At 47.3% G+C, this 26060-nt stretch overlaps 1 protein-coding gene across 1 annotated transcript in view; it reads left to right on the top strand.

Annotated features, from left to right (window-relative positions):
- Window positions 1-2010: 2010 nt before the first annotated feature.
- The window catches only part of LOC142013664 (versican core protein-like), a 151736-nt gene continuing 127686 nt past the window's right edge, over window positions 2011-26060 (top strand). Inside the window, exons 1-2 of the mRNA XM_074995367.1 lie at window positions 2011-2248; window positions 18013-18088. Coding sequence (XP_074851468.1) covers window positions 18019-18088 — 70 coding nt within the window. The 5' untranslated portion in view covers window positions 2011-2248; window positions 18013-18018. The remainder of the gene's footprint in view (window positions 2249-18012; window positions 18089-26060) is intronic.

Below are 26060 nucleotides of genomic sequence, written 5' to 3'. Positions count from 1 at the left end.
GGATTGGCATCCTACCCATAGGAATTGTTTTTGCTGGGTTTACAGTAATTTCTTTTATATCCTTTATTCTATCATCTGGAACTCTCAAGTAACCGGCATTTTAGCCATAAGTAAAATTTACTTACATTTTCTGTAAGTACAGTATAGTGAAAATAAATACAAATAAATATAGTATGAATTTAGTGTAAAATAATTCTGTTGGTAAATAAAGTATTCTGCATACATTTTTATTAATATCTAATCTTTTTTTTTCTTTAGTGTTCTGCACTGCTAGGCATATCTCTCTATTACCCACCATATTTGAATATCTGGTAACCTACCAGGGGCTGCTGGATATGAAAGAGTTTACTGTATTGTGCCCAGATTTACAGCTCTGTGCACCTTGTAAATGTCTATAGTAAAAAAGTGTTCCACAGAAACACTAAGGGTATGTCTTCACTACCCAGGTTGATCTTCTGGGATTTGATTTTGTACACCTAGTAGGGACGTGCAAAATCAAAGTATCAGGAGTCAACAGTCAACCCCAGTACTCCTCAGTATCAATAAGGAGTAAGGGCTATGGATGGAGAATTTCTCCCATCCCCCTCCCTCTGTGCAGAGGGCCAGGTGAGTCAATTGCACATAAGTTGATTCTAGCTATGCAATTGCAGTAGCTAGAATTGCATATCTACAATTGACTTTAATGTCTAGTGTAGACCTGGCCTGAGGATATGACTACACTTAGGGGAAGATGGATGCACTGGTGGGCTGTCTTCCAGGGTTCAATAAGTGTCCTTTTTAGCATGTCTGGTGGGGACTAAATTGAACTGTCCTGGTACCATGGTTGACCCCAGTACTCCTGATAGACTCTCCCATCAACATCCCACTGTGTGGATGGCAGCAAAACTCAATTTTAAGTAAGTTGACTCCAGCTACATAATTTTCATAGCTGGATTTGCATGTCTAAAATCTATTTTACCTCCTGGTGTAGGCCTGGCCTGAGAAACCTTTTGCCCCTATGAAACACTGTATGTAGATTTCTGACCATGACTTTCTGACTCTGATTACCTTCTCCGGACCTTAGGGAGAGGTCTGTGAAGCTACAAAGCTTGTCCCTTCCACCCACGGAATCTGGTTTCAAAAATATCTTGACTGCATGCTCCTTGACACTCTCATATCCTGGGTCCAACCTGATTAGAAGGTTGCAAAGGCAACTTCAGCTGATGTTTTAAAGAGATGTGGGCAGCAAATGCCTCATCTAATCTCCAAAGTGTTTGAAAATCAGTACATCTGTGGAAGGAAAGCCCCTGACTCCATGCTGGGGATTGGGACTGCCTGTGAATGTGGCACAGAGGCTCACCAATATATTCTTTTATTACACACCAAGGCCAAGATTTTTGAAAGCCCTGGTTACAATTCCCACCACTTCCACCATTGAAGTGATGTTGGAAGACTCAAGAGGGGAGCACCTTCCTTCTCTTTCAGTTAGTTATTTAATTAGGGGATACAATGCTGCCTTCACACTGGGGGCCAAAATCTAGCCTGCTTTTCTGGTTGGAAGAGGGGGTGTGAGCGAAGAACTGATTCAGCCTTCCACTGGATTGTCCCGTTCCCACACCGAGAGAGAGAGGGTGTTCGGTTTCCCTTGTCAGGAAAAATGATCTGCTGCAGTCCTCCCAGACTCCTTGCCAGGGCTCCTGAAGTAAGGGCTGCCCCCCCAAAGTACGGGGAGGCGGACCCAACAGAAACCCAGCGTGGGCAGGGGGCTGGGAGCAGCTTCTCTGTGCAGAGCCAGGCGCTGAGCTGAGGAAAGCAGCTCCCACCCCCCGGGACTGGGGAGTGCCTAGCGAAGCCAGGGCTGGGAACGCGCCGCTCCAGCCCCCTCTCCGGCGCTCCAGAGTTCTGAGCGCTTGGCTCGGGCTGTGGGTTTCTTCAAGAGCCTGTGGGAGCGTCCACCCTCCTCTCCCCGAGCCAGGGCCCCTCCTCTCGCCGCTCTGACGGTACAAGGCTATAGTAATGATGGGTGGCGGAGCTCGCATTTGAACTTGCAGGCAAGCTGGCTCGCTCCCTTCGCTCGGACTCGGCGGAGACCCAGGAGCTCGGAATCAGGTGCTCACCAGCCGGCAGTGCCAGCGACCCCGGCGGAGTCAGCATCTCCTAGCCGCGCTCCCCAAGGGATTTATTCTTTCATGCGGCCCCTGGGAACTCTGGACTAGTCCCAGCACCACGCTGTGATTTTTGCAGGCTCGGCAATAAACTACCTTTGCAGGTAACTATGCTCCTTTTCGTGCGCTTTTCCACGTTTGGCTGCTAGAGCCCCCCACCCGGGTAAGATTTAAACCCATTGTTTGCTGCCGGGGCCCTTCCAAGACAAAGAGTTGGACTGGAGAGCTGAGGTGGTGGAAGATCAGCTGTCTGCTTAATTGGCCTGGAAAACTTACCCGGCTCTCTCCAATCCGAAAAGGAGAAGGTTTTGTGGGGGCCCCCAACAGGCGCTGGGGAAAGGGTGGAACAAAGACAGCTGGGGAGTGGGTGATGTTGGGGGTAGCCAGAGCGGAACCGGTGCCGGTTGTTGAATGGTTGGCAAGGTACTATTGTACCTCGGAGTGTAGTGGGGCTCAGGAGGTTAAGGGACGGGGCAAACGAGGACTTATTTGCCCGGGTGTGAAACACACACGCAGCCCGCCCCACAGAGGAGCGGTCCCGGGAAGCCGGGATCAAACGCCTCTGGGATCGTATTCGGTCAGTTTCTTACCTCCTCACTGTGTTTCTGGTGTTCCGGGGAAGCTGCGCTCAGGCTGAGGACCCCTCAGCATCCCAGCAGAGCAGGCAGAAGCCACATTTTGGTGGGAAGGCGGGGGAGGGGAGGGGAGGGGAAGGAGAGAGAAAGGATCACCGGCTTACTGGAGCAAAACGCCCCCTGTTACACCCGCAGCCGGCGGCTCTGCTGCTCGGGAACACAAGCCGCTGCCTCTTCGGCCGAGTCCTCGAGTTTCCCCTTTGTTAGAAAGCGAGAGAGCAGCGTCAAGGAAGGGATTAAGGGAATTTAAACGGCGGGGAAAAACCCAACCCCCCTACGCTAAGAAAAGCCCGAAAGGGAGCAGCGCTTGTGGTCGCGTCCATTTCCCCCTTTGAGCCGCTTAACTCGTGTTGGAAACTTTGGCACACAAAGGGGCCGTAGGGGAGGGTGCATAGGGACGCTCGCCCATTCCCCCGCGTCACCTCCGGGGTGATCGGCCCCTTCTCTAGCGCTCGCACAGCAGAGAGGAGCGGACCCGCCGCGGTGAGCCAGCCCGGGCGGCTCTTTGGCGGGGGAGGAGAGAGTTGAAACGTTGCTGGAGAGCCGCTGCCCGCTCGGCCCTAAGGGGGAGATGTTTCACACACCACCTTTTCCGCCCCAACGCGGGAGTTTCCTGCCCGAGCGAGTCAGACGGGGCAGAAATGAAACCACTGGACAGTCCAACGTGTAGCCCGGAGGCGTTTCCGAGAAGCACGTTGCAAGGCTAAGGAAAGATCCTCGCGCTGCTATTATTAGTTATGCGCTGCCCAGGCTGGAGAATGAAAGACCTCTCCGGGTTAAGTCCGCACTTGGCTGCAGGGGAGTTCCCCAGCTCCGGGCTCGGCTTAGCTAGGAGGTCCCCTTAGCAATCCAGGGGTCTGAGCAACGTCCAACAGACAAAGTCGTGGCTATTACTCAACCTTGTTCGAGCGTGCCCAGATTTCTCTAAATGTCACAGGGTGTGGGACCGGCGTTTTCATGCAATAGGAGCGACCAGGAAAAACCTATGTCATCGCTGGAAGCAACTGCCTTGGAAAACCCAGCTGCTCGCGATGCGCCTCGGCGCGGTACGGAGCTGGGGACGTGAGGGGGAGTTTCCTGGGTGTCAGGGGGAATGATCAAAGCTGGAGAACTAGAGCAGGGACGTGGTCCAAGGGGAGTCCGGCTCCCGCGGAACTCGAGGCGGTGTCTCCGAGCCCGCCCACGGGAGAGGGGCAGGGGGTTGCTCTAGGGAGGAAAGCCAGCGTGCGCGGAAAGCCTACCCCCCCCCCCCCCAGCTCTGGGATGAATGGGCCGGCCCAGGGCTTCAGGGGCTCGGGTGCTGTGTAAAATCGCCGGCGGGCTGAGTCCTCCTGGGGAGCGCGGACACACGGCGGGCTGTGGGTGGAAGGGGAGGCGGGGGGGGGCGGGGCGGCGCTGGATCCCAGCCGGTGTCTAGGAATCTTCCGGCCTTGAGCAGAGCCCGGGCGCCCCCTGCTGGCGAAGCGAGGAATAGCAGCGACCAGATGAATGGCGAATGGTCCCCGAGCCCGGATCGCGTCGGGCCGGGGTTACCCGCCCCCCCGCGTGGGTTTGGTTTTGTCCATTTCCTCCTTCCAAATTCGCACGCGCCGCGCCCCTAACGCGCCGCCGAGATCCCCCCGACCCGGCCTGGCGCCTGGCTGAGAGCGGCGGTCCGCTGTCCGGGAGCTTCCCCCCTCCCCAGGCAGTGCCGCAGCAGCGGGCAGCGCTGAAAGTCTCCCGCGTGCAGAGCGATCGCCCGCGGCCGCAGCTGCCGGAAGGCTCAGCAGCCGGGTGTGACTGTCGGGGATTGTCAGGCAGGAGCCGCGGGGCTTCGCTTCGGGTTTGACTGATTCCTCCCTCGGCCTGTTGTGGGGGAGCTGCAGGAGGGCCCAATGGGAGCGTTACTAGCAGCTGCCCACATGAGCTCCGGGGACCTGGGCTGGGCCGTGTGGCTGAGCACTTTCCGCTGCCAGCAGCGCCTCCCCCAGCCTAGCGATCTGGGCGCTAGGGGGCCCTGGCTGCTTCAGCCCGGCACGTCCGCTAGGAGCTCCCTGGGCTCCGGGGGCGGCCGCTGGGAGAGCGCCTTCCTTGCAGCCACGTGGACTGGGAAATCAGCGGGGGCGGGGAGCTCTGAAGCCGCTGGCCCCTTTGTCCGGTTGGGTAACGCGGCCGAACCTTGGCCGGGCTGGGGGAGCCTTTTGTCTAGCTGGGGAGAGCCCGGGGCAAGTTAGGGCAGGGCAGGGCAGGGCAGGCATCTTCTCACTACAGCGCAGGGTTCGAGGCAACCCAGAGTAACCCAAGGGGCGGCACAACGATCCAGTGACTCTAACCTGCCAGATGCGCCTCTCCCAGAGAAACAACAGAATAACCTGTTTCAACCCTCCCACCATCAACCCAGATCCCTTCTGGGGCAGCACCTGGCCTAGACTCTGATCTCAGGTGTCCATTTCCACAGTGACCCTACCCAAGTCCCTGTGGATTTAGGAGGATGCCACTGGACATAAAATCTGACCTATTCCCTGAGTCTTTTTCCCATGCATTTGTTTAATGTGTGTCACAGGCCAAGTTCACCCAGGGCACCCTCTTGCTGGCTTTAGGTCTCTGCTTTGCAGGCTACGTCTAGATTATAGGGATATGTCGACAGAACTTATTTCCAACAAAACTTCTGTCGACAGATCATAGCCAAATTACCAAATGGATCGCAAGACTTATCCACTTTGTCGACAGAGAGCAGCAGGACTGTCCGGCTGCTGTCTTGACAAAATGGCCAACCAGAAGCACAGCAGACAGGGTGTCCCAGAAGCCTGGTCTATTGAGAGAAGGCCCCTCCACACCCAAACATCCAGACTGGCTTTCTGTCAACAAACCTCTGTCCACAGGGGAGTTCTGTTTCCTGGGGGGGGGGGGGGGGGGGGGGCAGGCAGCGGAAAGCAGATGACAAAACTGCCACGTTCCGTTGATTTACCGTGGACAGAACATCTTGGGAATCTGGACATTCCCTGGGTTTTGTAGACAAAACCCTCTAGTGTAGACGTAGCCTTGGAGTGAAGAATTTGCTAGGAATGAGGTTGTGACTACAAGGACCACGGGAGGTGAATAAAATGTCAAACCTGGCAACCATGGATGGGTTGGTGGTTACATCCATCTGCTCACCAACCCATTTGATAGGGTTCTTAGGACAGTAACCCCAAGGGAAAATCCCACTGTCCCTTTGGGGCTCCAGTACTAGTGAATTTGGCTCAGTGTGGCCACAGAGAACTTGAGTAAATCGTCTCGGGAGGTATTAGTTTGTAGTTTCACAAAAAACAAGCAGACCTGTAACACAGAACTTGAAACCTCCATGATTCTGAACGCAGGGACAAATTTTGCCCTCTGATTCACATGCATTTAAGTCAAGGGGAATTTCTTGTGCTGGGCATGCATCTGAGTAAGGGACTGACAATAGCAAACTGGAACATGAGGTTGTCAGGTGCACAACGAGGTCAGGTGTTGCTATTCTGACCATACACAGAGCATTGAGATGGTAGGGGAGGGCTTGGGGTGGTAAACAGAATTCTCTTTGTAATTTACTTATTTTAGTGGCAGAATGACCGAAGATAAAAGCAAGACAAATTCCTTTGTAGAAGCAGGGACACAGACATGCTAGAGTCTTTGGAGTGTGTTGTGTAAACTCACAGTGACTTGTAAGACAGCACTAGATCTCTTCAAGATATATGATATGCATGTGTGTTTGAGAACCTCACAGGTAATGCAAACCCAAATACACAATCAGCCAGGAGTGGCTCCAAATCAGGGAGGCCGGAAAAGTCTGTAAGATATGCAAAAAAGTGAGACAGCCAGCTGAGACCAGCTTAGTACAGCTTCTGCTTGCATTGCTAGGGGATAAGTCCCTTTGTGCAACTTAATCAAATTGTCACCTGCAGAGTGGGAAGGTAATGGTTTGTATTTAAACTACAGTAATCAGTACAGAGCTAGTTCAGTCCTGTCATAAGACTAACTAGTTTTGTCAATTGTATACAACAGGGAGAAGCTGCAAGGTTTCTCTCACTGGCCCTCCCTCAGCCAGTAGTTGGTGGAATGGGATAAGGTAGCTCCCGGGGTGTCCTTCCTACCCCTCCTACTCTCGGGGGAGGGGGTCACTCCAGGCCCACCTCCCTCCTCTCCCCCACTTTCTCTTCTCCTTTCCCATTGTTCTTTTCGTCACTTCCATACACGAGCAGAGGGAGTTCAGGGCCAGGAATGGGAGACAGGCTATGAGACAGGAAGGGACTTGTGGGCGGAGCTTGGATGAAAACCATCACTTTTTTCCAGTTTATCCTTAGATGGGCACAGCAGTCTGCAAGACTTATAAAAGAACTAGGGCAGATTTCGTGCTGCCCCTCAGCCCTTTGTGGTTGGAAAGGAGACTTTCTACTGCCTTTCTCCCTGATTCTGGCCTGCTTTGGGGACAAAAGTGGTCTGGAGACTGACCTACCAGCAGCTTTGCCACAGATGCCAAAACACTGTTCTGCAGCCCAGGATTGTCAACGTACACTCTGTTCTGGCCACTGTCACTTCTGCCTCCTGCACAGCCCCCATGTGTGGCTGGAATCCCTGCAGGGGATCGGTGGCTGAAAACTAATCAACTAGAGTGTTGGGGTCTGGGGAGAAGCTGGAAACTTTGCACTTTCATTTGCTCAGGAGAACTCCCTCAGCAGGTGCCAGAAACAATTTAGTTAGTACTGGGGGGAGTTGGCAAGACTATGCTTCTCTGTCACACACACACACACACACACACACACACACGAGTTCAAAAGATAGACCAAAAGTCATGAGGATTTTAATGCTGTGATTTTTTTTTGAGCCAAACTCATGATTTCTTGGGGGTCTGACATGATTTGAACTTTGGGAGTTTGCAGTATTGTGAATGGATGAGGCTGGTCAGAATCCCAAGAGATCCTGACTTCAAACCAGGAATAAATCTTACTCTCTATTGTCACTTATGGCACACAAGGAATCTGATCTCCAGCTCATCATCAACAAGCTTGCTGATGCCACTCGCCTCTTTGGTTTGACCATCAGCCTAGGACAGACCAAGGCACTGTTTCAACCTGCTCCAGGATCTGCTGCTCTTCCCACTTCAATCTTTATTGAAGGAACAGAGTTAAAAACAGCAGAGGAGTTCAAGCACCTTGGCAGTGTGATAGCCAATGATGGCTCCCTTGACAAAGAAATCAATGCCAGAATCTGCCAGGCCAGCCGGGCACTAGGGTGTCTGACAGCGTGAGCATTGAATCAGCACAATATCTGACAGTCCACTAAACTGAAAGCATATAAGGCTGTAGTTCTGACCAGTCTCCTGTATGGCTGTGAAACCTGGACCTTGTACAGAAAACGTATAAAACCGTTGGAGCGCTTCCACACAGGCAGCCTGAGGTCAATACTGCACATTTGGTGGCAGGACAGAGTTATGAACCTGCAAAGCCTGGATAGAGCAGGAACCACAAGCATCGAAGCCATGATTCTGAAAGCCCAGCTTCGTTGGACGGGGCACATCATGCAAATGGAGGAGTCAAGAATCCCTAAGCAGCTCCTCTGTGGTGAACTCTCCCAGGGCAAAAGGAATCAAGGCAGGCCCCACAAGAGGTATAAAGACTGCATGAAGGCCAACATTGCTCATGCTGGTTTAAAACCAGATCAGCTAGAGCAGCATGCAAAAGACTGAACAGGCTGGCATGCTCTCATATGACACGTGTATGACAACTTTGAAGAGCACTGACGTGTACGCCTCATTGATGCTTGTGAAAGGAAGAAAGCAACAGCAGCAGCTGCACCAACAGTGCCAGGACAATTCCCTTGCCCCCACTGTGAACACCTGTGTTGTTCAAAGCTTGGACTCCTCAGCCACATGTGAGTCCACAACCAATGAGCCTGTGCAAGCTCAAGACGTCATCCTCGGCCACAACGGACTACCTACTATTGTGATCTCTGAAAGGTAGCTTCCTAGGGGTTCCTCATGCTAGCAGCAGGGGGTTGGCAATAAAAGGAAGCCCAATGGATAAAGTTGTGAGCCAATATGGTCCATTCAAGGGCACCCTGAAGTTAGCAGGGCTTTTGGGATGTGCAGGAGTGGAGCAGAGACAAGGGAAGGAGGACCACTCCAAACTCATCCTCCTGCTAAAAAGCCTCCTATTTTGGGAAACCTGCTAGGTGCTGGGGCTGGACACAGAAAGTCAAAGCTTCTAAGCTACCTTTTCCTGCTACCAAGAGGAGCCCAAGGATGCTCCCTTTTAGATGTCACAGAGGGCATCAGACTGATTTTTGGTTCGGGAGCCAGTAAGTAAGCCCCCGTGTTTTTTTGTAAACAGTTAGATCCATGTTGTGCAATTACGAACCCCAAGAGCCTTTTTGTGCAAGATGGAAGGCTGGGCAAAATCGAGGCTAACCACTCTTTAATTCTGCATTTTATTGCTCGCAACAAATATAACCATGATGAACAATAGGAAGTTGTCGCATGTCAGATCACAATGCCTCCGACACCTGGCTTCTTCTGAAGAAAATAATGAATGAATGCCCTGGGAGATCATTATTTCATTGCCAACTGGGGGAAAATGGTAACAAACCCTTTTTGGTAGAGACGATCAGTTTCTTTGGGTGGATACAACGATGATTACTACATAGGTATGTACTGCACTGGAGGTCTTGTCTCTCTTTCTTGTTCAGGAATCTTTGAGGGAAGCAGATTGTTATGTTCTCACATCACTTTAAATCAGAAGTAATTCCATTTAATCAACACTGATGTAAAACTGTGTGAGATCAGAACTGGGACCTGGGCATGCTAACCAAATTCCAACTTGAGTCATATTTATGCAGGTGGGCTCCTCCTACACTATTCTTAAAAGCTGCTTTTCACTTCCAGTATTCATTATACCGCTGCTAGTTCATCGCCAATGAGGCAGTATTTCAGGCTCTGTATGGAGTGTCCATAGTACGTGTTACAGATGTGAAGTTTTTCAAGGTTCTGAAGCAGAAAAGTGCCACATGTATTTTTGAATAAAGGGCAGAAATAAAACATATGTCCGACTGGGGTGATCAGATATTCTGTTTTTAAAGGGACAGTCCCATATTTAAGTCCTCCTGCAAGTGTCCCAACTTTTTCTTTAAAAAGAGCATACTGTCCATATTTTTTGCCTCCCTCCTCACCATCAGTAGTGGTGGGTCCCGCTGCTGCCTGGATCTCAGCCCACCAGCTGCCCACCCACCACAGCTGGTGGTGTGCAGGTGGAAGGCTGGTGTTAAGGGAAGGTGCACTGTGTGGGGAGGGGAAGCTGACATGTATCAGCATAGTCCCTGCTGTGTGCCAGCTCTTGACCTGCAGGGCTGCACTATCTGTCCCTCTTCTGGCCAGCATGGGCTGTGAGCAGAAGTGTCTGGTAAGTGTAGGAAAATGCCAGGTGGCAGCCACTTATGGGTTTCCCCTGCTGCTCACACATTAGCCCTTTATATGCTCCCCCCCACACCCGACTGTCCTCTCCTTGCTTTGCCTCTTTCCTTACCCCTTCTCTGTCCCCATTGTACCTCAGTATCCCTGGGCAGGGTGTCCCACTCCCAGCACTGTGCAGAGAATCAGCTCCTGGTCAGAGTATTCCGCTCAACAACAGCCTGGCCAACTGGCACCTCCCTTCCCCCTCTGCCTCTACCTGGGCTGGTGCTCCAGAAAAGCTCAAGAGCCTCTGGCCTGGTTTCTGGCCAGCGGGGGCCAAACCATACATGTGCCACCAAGCCCTGGCATGGGGAAGCCGGTATGCCCCCATTTAAGCTCTGGAGTAGCAGGGTGGACAGGAAGGGAAGCATTGTCCAACCTTTTCCACAGCAGCCCCCTGTGCAAGGGCTTAGCACCCTCCTCACCCTGCCCCTACCCTAGGTCCTGACATCAGGGAGTGCGGGACTTCCTTTGCCTAGCCTCTCTCCTCTGCAGAGCCACATCTCAGGCTCCCTGGGTGCTGTTGCAGGGGCTTCAGCAAACACAGCCAGACTGCATAATGCATCCTACTTGTGCTCGAGCTGAGAGATAGGAGGTAGCTAGATTGTGTCAGTGGCCAGCAGCAGCAGCCTGGAGGCGTTAGGTGTCTTTCAACCCTGTGTGGGCATGAAGGAACCAGTTGCTTTCAGCCACATGTTTGGAGTTGGGGAGGGTATGGAAAGAGGAGAATAAAAAGTGTTCTGCAAAGACCTGGGCCTGCTCATCTTATCTCATGCTCCCTTCCCACATCCCTGCAGCTGGGACCTGTGTCCTCCCTCCTGCACTGTGCCAAAAGGCTGCTGCTGGCCATGTTCTAGTGTGAAGCCTGGCAGGTATCTGAGGAAGGGGGCATGTGACCCTCTGTGGTCCCTGCGCACATTGGCTACGTCTATACTAGAGTGTCTGTAGACAACAGTGGGCTTTTGCAGACAAAAACTCATGGAGCATCAACACACACATACAAAAAAGTAGCTGTGTAGATTCTCCGGGGGGCCCTTTTGTTGAAAGAGTGGATCAAAAGATCGATCCGCTTTTATGCATAGATGCGATCCTTTGACAGAAGTTTTGTTGGAACATCTCTTCTGACAGTAACTTCTGGAGACCGATGCTTCTAGTGTAGACGTAGTCCTAGATTAGGAAGTTGCGGTGCCAGGTACCAGGAGCAGCATGCCCATCCTGGGAGCCCAGCCAGGCATGGTGAGCAGGGAGTGCTGGGCAGGAAGGATTGTGTTGGCCAGTCAATGCCCCATGCAACAGAGGTATATGGGAGTGTGAATGTGTGTGACCTCTCCCCTTGTGTGTATGTGTGCATGCATGTGTGTGTGTGTGTGAGAGAGAGAGAGAGACCCCTCCCTATGCTAACTATAAAGCCTTAAAGATAAGGTAAATTAAACTACACAGGATTTCTTTTTCACTGGGGCTCAGGCACCTTGATGTTAATTTGAATGTTTGTACGAGCGATTACTGTTGAACTCACTTGAATTGGAATAATTTTACTAGGTGTCCAATACTCAGTAGAGAAAAATATGGTGATCCTATGCCCAAGTTCTGCATCCTGGAGTTGGGAAGAATACTTCTTCTGCAGGTCAACTGCTAATAACCCCTCTAGGTTCCCTCTGTGCCGGAGGACTCCAAGGGCAAAATCTATCCCTAAGTATGGCACTATAATAAATCTGCTGGTTTCGTTAGTGTGCATGGGTTAACTGTTCATCTAGCCAGCAGAGGAATCCATAATTATAATAGGGAAGGGTTTTACAAACTTTAATTGGAGGGGACCTGGCTCAGAAGGGAGCTGGGGGTTGATTTCCAGCAGGAGCAGGAGGCTGGTGGCTTCACTGTGGGAGCTGGCCATGGGGATATTTTTTGTGGGGTGTCACTGGCCCCCAAAACTACAAGCTTTGGGCAGTTGCAGAATCTGCCCTCAGTATGAGTGGCCCTATTGGCCTGACTGGTGCTGCTCCCACAAACATAGAAGTCCTACTACAGCTATGAGAGAAGGCTAGTCAGCTTAAGAGCTAGGACTAGGAGAGGGGCTGATGAAAGGACAGGGAGGAACCATGACAGGGGCTTGGGAGTGGCCTGCCGATAAACGGGTCTGGGAGAAGTACTTGATGCTGGTTGAGGGCTCTGAAGGTCTTTGAGTGACTGTTGTGGGAGAGACTATCCCTGGTATTAGGTCTGAGGAGCTGCACTTCATACCCTTATGCTGGACTTCCCATAGGGACTGAGTTAGGAATTGGTTTTTTTTGATCTTTGGGCAGTAATTTAAAGCCATTGAGCCTAAGGTTATTGTGTTTCTGCTTCTGGTTCCCCAGTAAAGGACTCCCTTTTTATTTCGTTGGCATATGTGAATGTTTAAGGGAATCCACCACAGCCTAGAGTCTGAAGGACTGAGAATTTGAAGCAGCTATTAATGTCTTTTGTTAATGTTACTGGGAACTGTGAATCCGGAGAAAATAGAAAAACCACTAGTCAACTGATTAGGCAGGTGATAAAGGTTAGAGAAGATGAAAGCAAAATATCTGAATATTAATATATCCGAGGTAGATTTTCAGAGTGTGGGGGGCTCTTTGGGGGCGGGCTTCATATTACGGTTAGAGGGGCATGGCTAAGTCACTGTGCAACATTATAAAAAGTATTCAAGCGCTGTGTGCAGCTACTGTAAATTAAGCAGTAGAGAATAGACAGCTGTGCATGAAAAATGCCAAAACATTCATGCCTAGGTGCTGCCTTTCTTCTGCAAGGCACGCGATGCCATTCGGACTTCTACAATCAAGGTTCCTAATTAATTATCCTTCCTCACTATGTTTACTCTCTCTTTTACTTTTCTATTTTTGGTGGTGTTATTTCCAGCGGTTGTCCGTCACTTGCCACCAATAACACCCGACAATGTATTTCTGGCCAATGAATCAGTAACTGTTGAACAGCTAGAGTGAAATCCATTCCCTGGCCTGAATTCCGTGCACAGAGGTGGAGAGGTGAAATCCCAGCCCCCACCTGGAGTCAGCATGCCGGGCCACAGCTGGAATACCTGCCACTGGCCCCCAGCACCTTTAGTATGCGATTCTGGGGCCAATGGAACTGCCTGAGTATGGGCCCCATTCAGTGTTCCCCCTATTTTTTTATACATAAACGCAATACATTTTGTTATGTGCACTAAGGCATGTGCAGATGTGCATGACCAGTAGAAACATATGCTGCCCACTGTTGGTACTCTGCTAGTCAGATGGGTGGCACTTGGATCTCTCCTAGGCAGCTGCCCTTGTGCTCAGCTTACAGGGAGTATTGGTCCCATCCTGTGGGCCCTTTTCTGGTCTGCCCTGGCACAGCTGTTTCTGTAGTGTGTGAGGCTTGTGCAGGACTCCTGGCTTGCACAGGTACAGTATTTTGTTACCCATCTGCAGGCAGGGTTAGCTGGCCCTAAGCCAAGTTTTTGCCCTTGTTCTCCTGACTTTTAGAGGCAATATGCCCTGGACAAACACTTCTTTCTCTCCCTGCTCCATCTGATGGCTCTCTCACTCCTACTTAGCCTCTCAGCGCATCATAGTTGGGTAGGAAGTAGGGAGCAATCTACAACCAGCACAGTCTGCTCCTCAGACCTTTTTCTCTTTGAATCCCTCTCCAGCCCTGCTCCCTTAGATCAAGGCTACCTCCTGGGGTGGCGGGGGGGTGACGTGCAAAGCCTGTGTAGTCCTTGTTCTTGCTTTCTTGTCGTAATTTGACCAGTCAGCCATTGTTACAGCCTTTATAAAGGGAGAAGGTGCAGCCACAGCCCAGCAGGGGGCACTCCAGGAGATAGTGTGCTACCTGGAAGCCCACTGTCTTCTAAAGCTCCTGGGAAAGGGGTCCGCCACCGAAATAGTGACAAGCCATTTTTTCAGAGTCAGTTACAAAAATCATCCCTTCAAGAGCTGCCATGCACATGCATATGAGACAGTCCTTAAGACATATATAAAAATAATAAAGTCAAACCATAATTTTTGTCACCCCATTTTAAGAACAGCGCACACACAATGGTTTGTACCGATTAGAAAGTTGTTACCCCTGTCCCACAGCTTTAACCCTTATCCTGCAAATCCCGCCCCCCTGCCCATCTCCAGGTTTAACCCCTTCAGCACCAAACCTGCCCCCCCAACCCAAGGATTTACCTTGCTCAGCTGCTGCTCCCCACTGCTGCCGCCCCCTCTGCGTGGCTGTGCAACTTTGGCAGGGCAGGCTCGGCTGCCCCGCCCCCCCCCCCAGGGCAGCTCTCCTGCAGGCTGAGTTTGCTGCAGCTTCCTCTTCTGGGGCTCGCTGCCCTGCCAGCTTGCCCCCTGGCACAGCTCACTGCTCAGCAGCTCCGGAGGCTGCCGCCACTTAAACAAGGAAACTAAGCTGCAGCAGCAGATGGAGTCAGTAGCAGCAGTGCTTGGAGCTGCAAGTGGCTCCTCAAAGAGTCTCATGTAGCTCTGGAGCCGTAGGTTGCCAACCCCTGTCCTGGGGAATCATACCCAGTGCACCACCTTGTAGGAGGGGTACAGCATCCGTTCTCCTCTGTGGCTGTACAGGCACTTGGGCTTAACATTTCCATGCCCTTTTTGGTGAGGTTGCACCCACAGAGGCACTAACCGTGAACAGGCTTTGTGTATAACGGATCTCAAGCTGTCTGGATAGAGGGGCTCCTTGAACTATCCCTCTGCATTGCACAGCCCCCCTAGGCACCAAACACATTCTGTCCCCTTGTCTAGCAATGCTGATATATAGTAACGAGGAATCTTCTCTTTTAAATAATGATTTGTGCATACAAATGCAGGGTGTGGGTAGCTTTTGGAGACACACCTCTTTGAACATAAGCTGATGTAGAATAATAATGGAAAGTGAGGACGAGGTAGACAATGTGAGAAAAAATTGGATAGTATCATTTCGTGGCTGCATTGCCACATTACTGTGGAGATGCTCCAGAGTACTCGTAATAGACGGGTGGAGGGCCATGATCGCCTACGCTAATCAGCCTGGCACGAATGAATGAATGAGAATAATAAAGGACAAACAATCAGCTCTGACATATACAACTGTTTCCTATGCAGCCTTTTTGCTCATGCACTCATTTCAAGACGAAGGTTTAGGAGATGGGATAACTGTCTAACCTTGTAGAATTAATTACCTTACCCCCCGCCTCCACCCAACTAAAACAGTGTGGGCTAGCCCTGCCCTGCCCCTGTGAACTGATTTAAATTTATCACCGCTCTTTGACCCCCTGTAATAAATTGTACTGAAGACATGGATCAGGCTGAATGAACCCATTACAGACATAACTCTTGTTTTGGAATTAACCATGTGTGTGTCACGGGAACTGTGTTGCAATATCGGTGCCATCACACAAGGTTCAGTGTGGGTGACCATTGACATTGCAACATTTATATTATCACACTGGAATCCCCACCCAGTGTAGTTGGAGAAAAAGGATGGGGGTGTGCTTGGCAACACTGGGCCTGCTGTATGGGAAAGCAGCTGGCTTTCTCCTCCGCACGCTCTAGGAAAATGTTGCACAATGTGTTTCCCTGTGCAGCAGAGTGACGTTAGTTATCTACTTGAGGGGAAAATAAAGCTCCTAGGACATAGTCTCTTTTGAGCAGAAATTACAACGTCCTCTTCAGGTATGCAAGGGTACCGCATTGTCAAGAATTGACTTACAATGGTCAGTCATTTTCTAAACCACTTTCCCATTTTGCAACATATCCTAGGCCAGATACAGGTATGTGGTTTTTGGGATCTACCCAAAGGTCATGTTAACAGACTTCCTTTCCGTTGTGTGTATCTCCCACTGTTATCAGAAGATGTGACACTATGACTATGTCTTAGCTAGAGGGTTTAGTTGACAAAAGTGGCATTTTATCGACAAAACCTTGGGAGTGTCCACATTCCTAAGTTGTTCTATCAACAGTAAATATACAGGATGCAGTGCTTTTGTTGACAGGCTTATCCCACTCCCCATGAGGCATCACACCTCTGTCATCAGAGATCCGTTGGCAGAAAGCCAGTATGGACATTCCAGGAGACCCGCTGGATTCTCAGGGCTGAGGGGGGGGCTCTGTCGATAGACATGGCTTCCAGGACACCGGGCAGCCCTGTCTGTTGTGCTTCTGGTTGGCCATTCTGGTCCAGTTGCTCTCTGACAAAAGAGTGGAGTGTTCTTGCAAGCCGCTTGGCAGTTTGTCTGCGATCTGTCAACAGAAGCTTTGTTGGAAGATATCTTCCGTCAAAAACGTCTGTTGACAAATCCCTGTAATCTAGACATAACCTATGTCTGTTGCACTTATGTGTGAGTGTCCAGTATGCCTTGTGAAGTCATCTTATGTTGGCCAATGTATGTCAGTGATGACTTTTAGTTCTTATGTTAGATTGACTCCCAATAAACGTCTGCCTAATATTCCCCTAAAGTCACTTAAATTATATTCTATTCATGACCTGAAATAGTTCTCAGTTTTGGCTACTGCTCTAATTAGAGATCATGAGTAGCACATTCTGAAAATAAAATCAGGAAACGCTAGTGAGTTCAGACTAACAGCCTGTCAACAACTGTACCTCACAAGCCATTACTGTTAAGGAAAGCTACTTTTCATGATTGTGATATATTGTAGATGAGCACCTGCAAGGAATAGCTGAATATATATAAAGAGATAATGTCTGTCATTTAGGGCAGGTCTATACTAGACCTGAAAGTTGGTTTCAGGTACACAGTTCTAGCTATGGCAATTGCATAGCTCTAATTGATGTATCGGAAATAGACTTATTTGGCTGTCTTCCACAGGAGCATTTCTCCCATTGACCTCCATTATTCCTCACAATAGTGAAGAGTACAGGGGTTGACTGCCGACCCCAAAGAGGTCAATTTCACATATCTTTACCAGACATGTGAAACTGAACTTTGGAAGATTGCGTGTTGATCTTCACCTAAGCGTAGACAAGCACTTAGTGGGAATCACTCTTAATTTTACTCATGACTCATGCATCTGACAAAGCAGGTCTTTGCCTGCAAAAGCTTATGCTCCAAAATAACTATGAGTATATAAGGTGCCACAGGACTTCTTGTTGTTCTTACTTCAGATTTTCATGCTATTTGTGCAGGCAAGGCATTTAATTAGGATTTGTTATGAAATAGCAATGTGTTCTAATGGTAATAAACTGTATATTTTGGAGAACTTTTCAGTTTTTGATGGCGCTCATAGCCTAGAAATGGGGGAGGGGAGTTCACACAAAGGCACTAAATTGCCCAAATCATGCTTTGGAAACAGAAATGTAAAATCTGTCACGGGTCTGTAATGATGGGGGCCACAGTGTCATCATAATGAAACGTTGAAATGTCAACAAGGAATAAATATTGTAAGTAGATAGTCCTAATACAACCGGGGTTCAACAAAAGGACTGAAAGAATATGTGCTGGTAACTTTTGTGAAATGAAATGGACCTTGGTCAGAGTGGCAGTGTCCAAATGATGGTGGATTTTTATACAGTGGACAACAACTATGAAGTGGATTCAGACTACTACTCATTTCACCAAGATCAGCTGCCAGATGCTAATGACTTTCTGTCACTGCTATACTGGTCTGGATTAGATTCAAGACAGAGATTTAAATGTGAAAGAATTCCCCCTGATGAGTAGTTTGTTACAGTGCATCAACATCTTGAATATTATGGACAGGTATTGATGTATTGTCCTACAGCGCACACAAGACTATTTTTGACTTACTCATTTTTTCTTTATTTGTAGGTCAAGATGTTATTAAATATAAAAAGTGTCTTATGGATATGCTCTACCTTAGTTTTAACTTATGCACTGCATAAAGGTAAGCGTTATGATGTGAAAACATTTATTGGAACTTTCCGCTGGTGACTGTTAGGGGCAGCATGATCCAGAGGGTGGGGGGGAGGTTGATTCTTGGAGACCTGGTTCTTTTTTTTTGCCTCTGCTGTGCTGAATGACCTTGTGTGAGTCACTCCCCTTTTTGTGTTCTTCCTATGCTTTGTTTGTCTTGTGTATTTGGAATTCAAACTCTCCCTTGACGATTCTAAATGTTGCAGTAATACAAATAAGAAAGATGTAAAACATAATTACGTAATACAAATTACCATATAGAACCAAAATTTTTTTCTCCTCAACATTTCTAATAATGAAGTTATTCTCTGCACCAAGAACACAGTGCATTTTATTCAGGCAGAAAAGGGTAAACATATTCCTGTTTAGGGGCTTTCTGTGCTGATTTCACTCCCTTGGCAAACCCGTGCATATAAAATGACTAAACTATTTCTTTTCTCCAGCTCTTATGAAACTGTTCAATGATTTTTCTAGAGAAAAGTGAATGGCTGTGGTACTTAAAATGGGACCACCCATTACAAAAGTGAATTTTTTTCTTAAGTGCAGGATGGAAGCACCACTATTTTGTACTTAAAACCTCCTTTATTTTTGCTATCCTTCATTAAACACACAGTAGGACAGAGAGCTTAGAGTTGTCCTCAGGCACAATAGACTCAGAAACTTCATTTTCTAGTTTGCACTGAGCACTCGAACTGAAAGTACTTCATACCAGGGCGAGATATGTATGTAAATATATGAAGGCTACTGGGCAAGAGATATCATTACCAGAAGGGATTTTAAATTTTGAAAGTGAGTTTACATGCTAAAGAATCTAGTGATGGATTTAGAAGGCCTTCCTTACCCCGTGAGTTGTGATGTTCCACTGAGACAGAAATATTTAGTGTAAGTTATAGTGAAAGTAAGCGCTATCAAGCATAACAAGCCAACTTCAAAATTGGGGTAATTTATACATCTGTAAAAGGGTGTAATTCACATGATGAAAGGCAAAAGGGTGAGGTTAGCAGGAACAGCAAGTAGCAAGGGAAAGAATCTACAAGAAGCAGCAGCTCTGAGCCTCATTATAAATTCCTGTTAGTTTTGGTTCCTGACACCTCTGTGGCCTCCTGCCCCATGCTGTGTAATTGTACTCACACTCACAGGCGCACCAAGTTACTGATGCATAATTTACACCATCTTTTATCACTTCTTAATTTGGTTCAAAGATTCTCCACTATGGGATTTATTGTACAGGAGCAACCTACTGATCGGCCTCAACTATTAAGTAGTTAATAATAATAATAATAATAATAATTAATAATACTGGACCGGATTCAGGCTGCTGATCATCTCCATGTAGTTTGGTGTGAGTGGATGGAGTCTCTCACCCCTAGCAAGGCAGTATGAACCCTTGGTCCCTTTTTCATTTATAGCTGTAGTTTCATCATTCTACTTAATCCTCCAGAATGGCCACTATGAAGAGGGAAAAGAAATGGGAGAATACTTCTTAAAAGATCTAATGTCAACAGATGTCTCAAGTAGTTATTGTTTTCCATTCTAGAACAGATATCAGGAATAGAGATCAGGCGTACAATTCTACTTTTGAGGGCAGGAGTTACTTCACTCGATCGAAACTTTGTAGATCCAGTCTGACCTCTTCACTATTTGGTTCTCTCTGTATACCCAGAAAGAACCATTACCCCTTCTGGACTAAAAATGTCACTGATTATCCATTGTTATGGTTCTTTGTGTCCCTGTGTTGCATTTGTTCTCTAATAAGCTGTCACTCAGCTCAACGTTAAGTGGTTGCGAATGTCTAGGTTCTCTGTGTGGCTTAGTCAGCTGCTTGCCATCACATCTTCCCCCCAACAAACCCCCCTGCCACGTCAAAGCCCTCAAAGCGCTTGGTTTGGATATTGATAAGGATTTTCAATATATCAGTTCTGAAATCCAAGATTCCCACGATGGACTTGACAAAACATAAACCTTGTTTGCAGATTACGGATAAGCCATATTTATGTACATTTGCCATTAATTATTGTTTGAGTCTTTCTTACATTTTATCATCTCACATCCTTGTTGTTGGCCCCATTTAGCTAATGCAAACACAAGGTAAGCTCATTAATTTTTATGTAGCCACAGAAGCATTTTTGGATATAAAAGTAAATTGCTATAGCTCTTGTGTGGTTTCTTTAAGATCCTTGAAATTCCCATAAGATATTTTTTGGGAACAGCACAGCAGGAAGTACCACATAAGCTTGTGGGGTCAGAGGTATGCCCCATCACAGGACCTGTGCTGTTTGCTCTAGTGCACATAAAGGATTAATGACAGAAGTTAATGAACAACATTTACACTGGTTGCTAGCATGACATTCACTCACTTTTGAACTAACTGATGGTGTAGTATATTAGGTTACAAACTGTACTAGTGACTGCGATACATGTGGGAATTTACCTAACTGAGTTAAACATTCATTTGTCATGTCTCAAATGGGTGTGATTTCAAGACAACCCCATAAGCCTGAAAAGAGCAGAAAAAGTAGTAGTCTGACACTTGTCTACGAATAATACATAATAAACATCCCTTTGTGCCTATAAATATGCGCATGTGGGTGTGTTATAATATTCAGGTCTGCAGATGGAATTTACATTTGCCTGATTTTCTATGATTTACTGACAGGGTATGAGAAGTAATTGATCCTTCAGTACTCTATACCTGGTTTACATCTTCCCTCTCTTTACTGTAGTAGCTCTGACCACAAACCATCTGGTAAGAACACAGTGAAGTTTTTGTTGGGATTCAATTTATTACCTCCATTCTCAAAGCTCCATACAAGTCCTTGCAGGTAGTCCTGATTCCTTTAAAAATATATTAACAATATAACACTGTTATACTCTTAAGTATTGAATTTCCTTCTTAAAAGATTCAGAGTTAATGAACAGAGTTCGCTTAGGCTCAGTATGTAAAGAAATCAGATTTAATAGAACACATGAGATCATAGGTATTTGTTACGGCTGCTGGTAGACTGGACTGTAGACAGTATGCGTAGTCAAACTATTGAAGAATGCTCTACAAAGGGTTTTAATAGTTCTTCCCTGCAAACTTGGCTTAATATAAATAGGATCTTTGATTCCAGGAGAATACATTTTTGTCAGCACTGTCTCCAGATCTGAAGAAGTGGGTCTGCCCCACGAAAGCTCATCACCTAATAAATCATTTTGTTAGTCTTCAAAGTGCTACATGACTGCTTTTTTGTTTTGTTAGGATACAGACTAACACGGCTGCCGCTCTACTATTGATTAATCACTGTCAATGTTTCTGTTCACTTCAAATTAATTACACAGCAAGACCATTCGCCTCAGCGCTTCTCAGTCTTCTCTTATCTTGGAGGACATGCCTTCCTTTGGGATCCAGTCCTCTTTGCCCTATGCACACGAATGGGTGCTGCTGTTATTTTTACTTAAAATAACCTGGCTGCATTAAAGTTCCATCATATTTTTTTCTGCTTAAATCTCTATTCAGGGATTTGCAACGTGTGCAAAAGTGGGGATTGTACAAGACATTCCGGAGAAGGAATCTTTGTTCTCAGGCAGGGAGCAAATATTTTATTTTATGTCCCACTTCAAACAAAAGAGTGCAAGCCCTACTTGACTGATAAGATGAGCTGACTTTTACAACCCAAACTATGAACTGGGGAGAACCAGAGGCAAGGTCCAAAACAACAGCTAGCTGGAATTCTGGTTAAAGTCAAAAGGAAAACATCTTTATTCTGGGTACAAGCTCACAAAGAGGAAATTCTACCAGGAAGCTCCAGGAGGCAGCAGTATGGAATTTATAGCCTCACCAACCTCTCTGCCTTTAATTGCCTCTCTTTAATTATGCAGCCCCATAACCCTTATTACTGCCTGGCAGCAGGGTACACTAACTTTGATTGGTAAAACATTGCAGCAGGTTCAAGATGAAACTGTTCTGCAACTGTTACAGAATCACACCACAACTCCTACATTATGTAGAAGGTACCATGAAACCCACCAAAATGAAGATGTGGAAAAGGTACCCCAAAAGTTACTTGAGTAAAAGTGCAGCTGCTTTCACTTCTGGGTACTTGAGTAGAATGAAGATGTGATGTGTGCACATATGCCCCATGCACGCATACTTTTTAGTTTTCCATAGGGGCACCAGTGACTTGTACTTAAGTACATTCGCCCCACTGCCCCAACAGCTGTACTTTTACTCAAGTAATTTTGGGGTACTTTTCCACCTCTGCCAAAGTGTAGGGAAACTCACCATTAAATCTATAAAGATTTTCTTAAACATGATCCTGTACATCAGTGTGAATAAATACTTGGAAGACCAACCCTTCACATATCATGGCAGGAGGAAAAATAAACAGAATGTTGTCAATTATTAGAACCAGGATTGGCTGCAACCTGGCATTCAAGTTGCACTGTAAGATGTTGCCTCAGACTGGTCACCAATTGACCCTCGGTACCATCCTAAGGCACAAATCTTTCCCCAGCTCTCTGATATATGCTCCTTCCCTTTGGAGCACGTAACTTGCTCACCTCGAGCAGCTGACCATTTCCATCAGGAAGGGATGGACCTATTGCTCTGCTGCTTTCCACTTCTCTGAAGTGATTTGCACCCTGAGGGAAGTAGAAAGGAGCCGCGTCTGCAGTCTTCAAAACCCAGGGACTGTGATTGCCTTATTTCTTTGCAGGGGAGCACAGTGGGTGGGAAGATTTATGCCTTCCTTCCCCATTGACCCATTCTAAGGCCAGTGTTAAGACAGTCATTACAATTTAGATAAGAAGCAAGTATTCTGACAGAGAGACCGCCCCCCCTCATAACTTGACTATACCGTGATTCTTTGGGCTCGATACCACCATCCCAGTTCAGATATAGTTCCGTTTGATTTAACTGGGAGTGTTGCTGGAGCAAAGATTCCAGGTGGCTCTTTGTGGGGTTTGGATTTAAGTCCATGTGGGTGCATATGTGTGTTCCTTCCATTAACCAATAGTGTTGAACAGTTTTTTATATATCATTTATCAATAGAAAAAATGCTTGTGTTACTCACTATCCCAGCTGGTAATTTCGAAACTGTGTTTCTGTTCAGTACATGCAGGAGAACATTCATGTTTTTAGGTCTCATAGGGCCAAGCCATGGGGGGGGAGGGGAGGGGGGCAAAGGGAGCAAGTGCTCTGGGGCCCAGTGATTCAAAAAGACTTGGCTTCTGCCATAGTTACTTCAGCAACAGTGGTGGTCAGAGCTCCAGGCCCTTTAAATTGCTGCTGGAGCCCTGGATGACATGCTCCAGATGACATTGATGGCCTGAGAGAGGAGGCTAACCAGCAGCCTGGCCTCTTCTGCATGGAGCCCCCCACCCCTTGCAGGAGTGTGGAGGTGCACCTCCCCCCCACCAAAAAAAAGAACAAAAAAACAACCTTTTCCTAGGGGCCTGGTGAACCTGCTGTCCCTCCTGCCTCTGCATATGGCTGTGAAGTTGAGTGAAAGAACTGGAAAAAATGAGTCTTCAGATTCCATGATATCTTTTATTACAAGCTCTAGGAGAGCTGTTGACCTAGGCGAACTGGCAAATATCTGCCCCGTCAAACACACACGCAGTTGGGCTGTATCTACACTGGCACATATCTTCGAAATAGCTATAGTTTGAAGATTACTAATGAGGCGCTGAACTGAATATTCAGTGCCTCATTTGCATTAGGACACTTCCAGCCACGGTGCTTCAAAAGCACCGCTTTTGAAAGCGTGCGACTTGGCGCGGCTACATGGGGGTCCTTTTCGAAAGGACCCCGCACCTTTTGAGAGCCCCTTATTCCAATCGGGATAAGGGGATTTCAAAAGGTGCAGGGTCCTTTCGAAAAGGACCCCCATGTAGCAGCGTCTGGAAGCGTCCTAATGCTAATGAGGCACCGAATATTCAGTTCAGCACCTCGTTAGTAATCTTCGAAATGGCCATTAGCATGGCTATTTCGAAGATTTGTGCCCGTGTAGACACACCCTTATTGAACTTCTTCCTGTCTCTAATACTTTTTGGTCCTTGGTGACCATTTGTTTTGCTGGCCCTATTCTGATTCAGCAATGGTCTGCAAAGTGGCATTGTGAGTATCTGAGGAAGAGACAGCATTGTGTGCTCTCAGTCTGCGGGAAAATGCTGAAGCAGCAGAAGGGGCGTAAGGGTTAAGGAAAGAAGAAAAGGCTGCCTTTAGCAGTGGACAATAAATCATGTATGAATAGCTAGCATGGGCTGCCACAGGAAATAAAGTTTTTGGAACAGTGCAGGAGCATCACTTACCATGTTTAATTGCCAAACTTTTTTTTTTTTTCCCTCTCCAAATGGGGAAAGTAACTTTTTTTGAAAACCTATTTTATCTAATAACAGACTTAGGCTGATTAGCCTGCAAGTCAGAACAGAGAGTACTCTTCTTGTAAAAGTGCCCAGGGATACTTACTTTGTAAAGTAGATGGATGTATTTGCAGCCACATGGTCTCCTTCCTTTCCAAAATGTTGCCCTAGATTAGAATAGATACAGGCTATATATCATAATGATACGTTTGCTGCCAAGAGCTTTCAGTCAATTGAACATGTAAATATCCATTTTAAGGAGAGAATCTCCTTGGGGATCAGTGTGGTTATTACAGATCACTGCAGCCACCACTAACTGGCTCTAAAGGTTATTAACATTCTGACAGGCAGGATAATTAGAACGAGACCTTTATTCTTTTAACTATTCTCTTTAATAAATATCCAAATTTTTAAAAGCCACCAGTCATAATAAGAATTAGGAAATATTTTGAGACTAGCTCTGGTCTCACACCTGTATAAACTGGGGGTAGCTCCACTGAAATGGATGGTTCTGATTGTGTAGTCTGTTACATCAATTTTGCTGCTGTGTAATACATGGCAGATACATTAACATAAAGCTGGTGTAACAGAGTGGAGAATCAGACCTAACGGCATTATCCTAATGAAAAACTTCAGATTAGAATCACTCTCTTAGTTTACCACCCACTGGTGCCATTATGGGCCAGATTCTGACACTTTTGGTCAGGCTGAGTAGCACCTGCCTCCCTAAGCAGCTTTATTGATTATACCAGGAATATTTGTAAAATAAGGCGATGCTCACCATGAGCAGGAGCATTTGAATCTGGACCTTGGAGATTTTTACCCATCAATTTATCATCCTAACAATTCCTTACTCTTTTGGCTACTGTATCTGAATAGCCTTGGTCATTCCCTGTTTTTCACAAATAGTTTCCTGCTACAGAACTCTGGTCTCTGGTCCTTCAATGTAGTATGTGAATCTCAGTCCTCATACACAGTACCTTTCTGTGATATTGAGCTACTCGAGGCCGCATTTACACCAGCAAGTCCTTTTGGAAGATCAGGCCGTCTTCTGAAAGAACAAGTGCAGAGTCCACACACAAAATTCTCTCTTTTGAATTCCCTTAGACAGAACGCGGTGCTTCTTTCAGCGGCCCTCTTCCTCTCCCAAAGGAGGAAGAACACCTTTTTTTCCAAAAGACTCAGTGTGTAGATGCGTTGGGGGCCCTTTGTTTGAAAGAGCAGCCCTCATAGCGCTGGATTTTTTTTGATCCCTGGCCCAATATTTCAAAGGAGTGTGGATGCACTCTTTTGAAAGAGCAGATTGCGCTTTGATTTGCTTTTTTTGAGCGTGGACGTGCTCTTTTGAAAGATCTTCCAGAAGAGAGCTTCCAGATCATCTTTCGAAAGAGCACTGTTGTGCAGGCCCACCCTCTGGGTGGCTACGTCTACACATGCCCCTCCCTTTCAGAAGGGGCATGTAAATAAAGTGGGTTGAAAAGGTTAATGAGGCACTGATATGAATATTCAGTGCCTCATTTGCATAATGCTGGCTGCCTGGAGCATCAAAAGTGCTGCATTCGAATTGCAACTTTTTTTGGGAAGAATGGTGCTTTCGA

The sequence above is a fragment of the Carettochelys insculpta genome, chromosome 5 (genome assembly GCF_033958435.1).
Source record: "Carettochelys insculpta isolate YL-2023 chromosome 5, ASM3395843v1, whole genome shotgun sequence".
Classification (NCBI taxonomy): domain Eukaryota; kingdom Metazoa; phylum Chordata; order Testudines; family Carettochelyidae; genus Carettochelys; species Carettochelys insculpta.
Note: the sequence above shows the minus strand (reverse complement) of the source record. Positions and strands in the feature narration are given on the sequence as shown.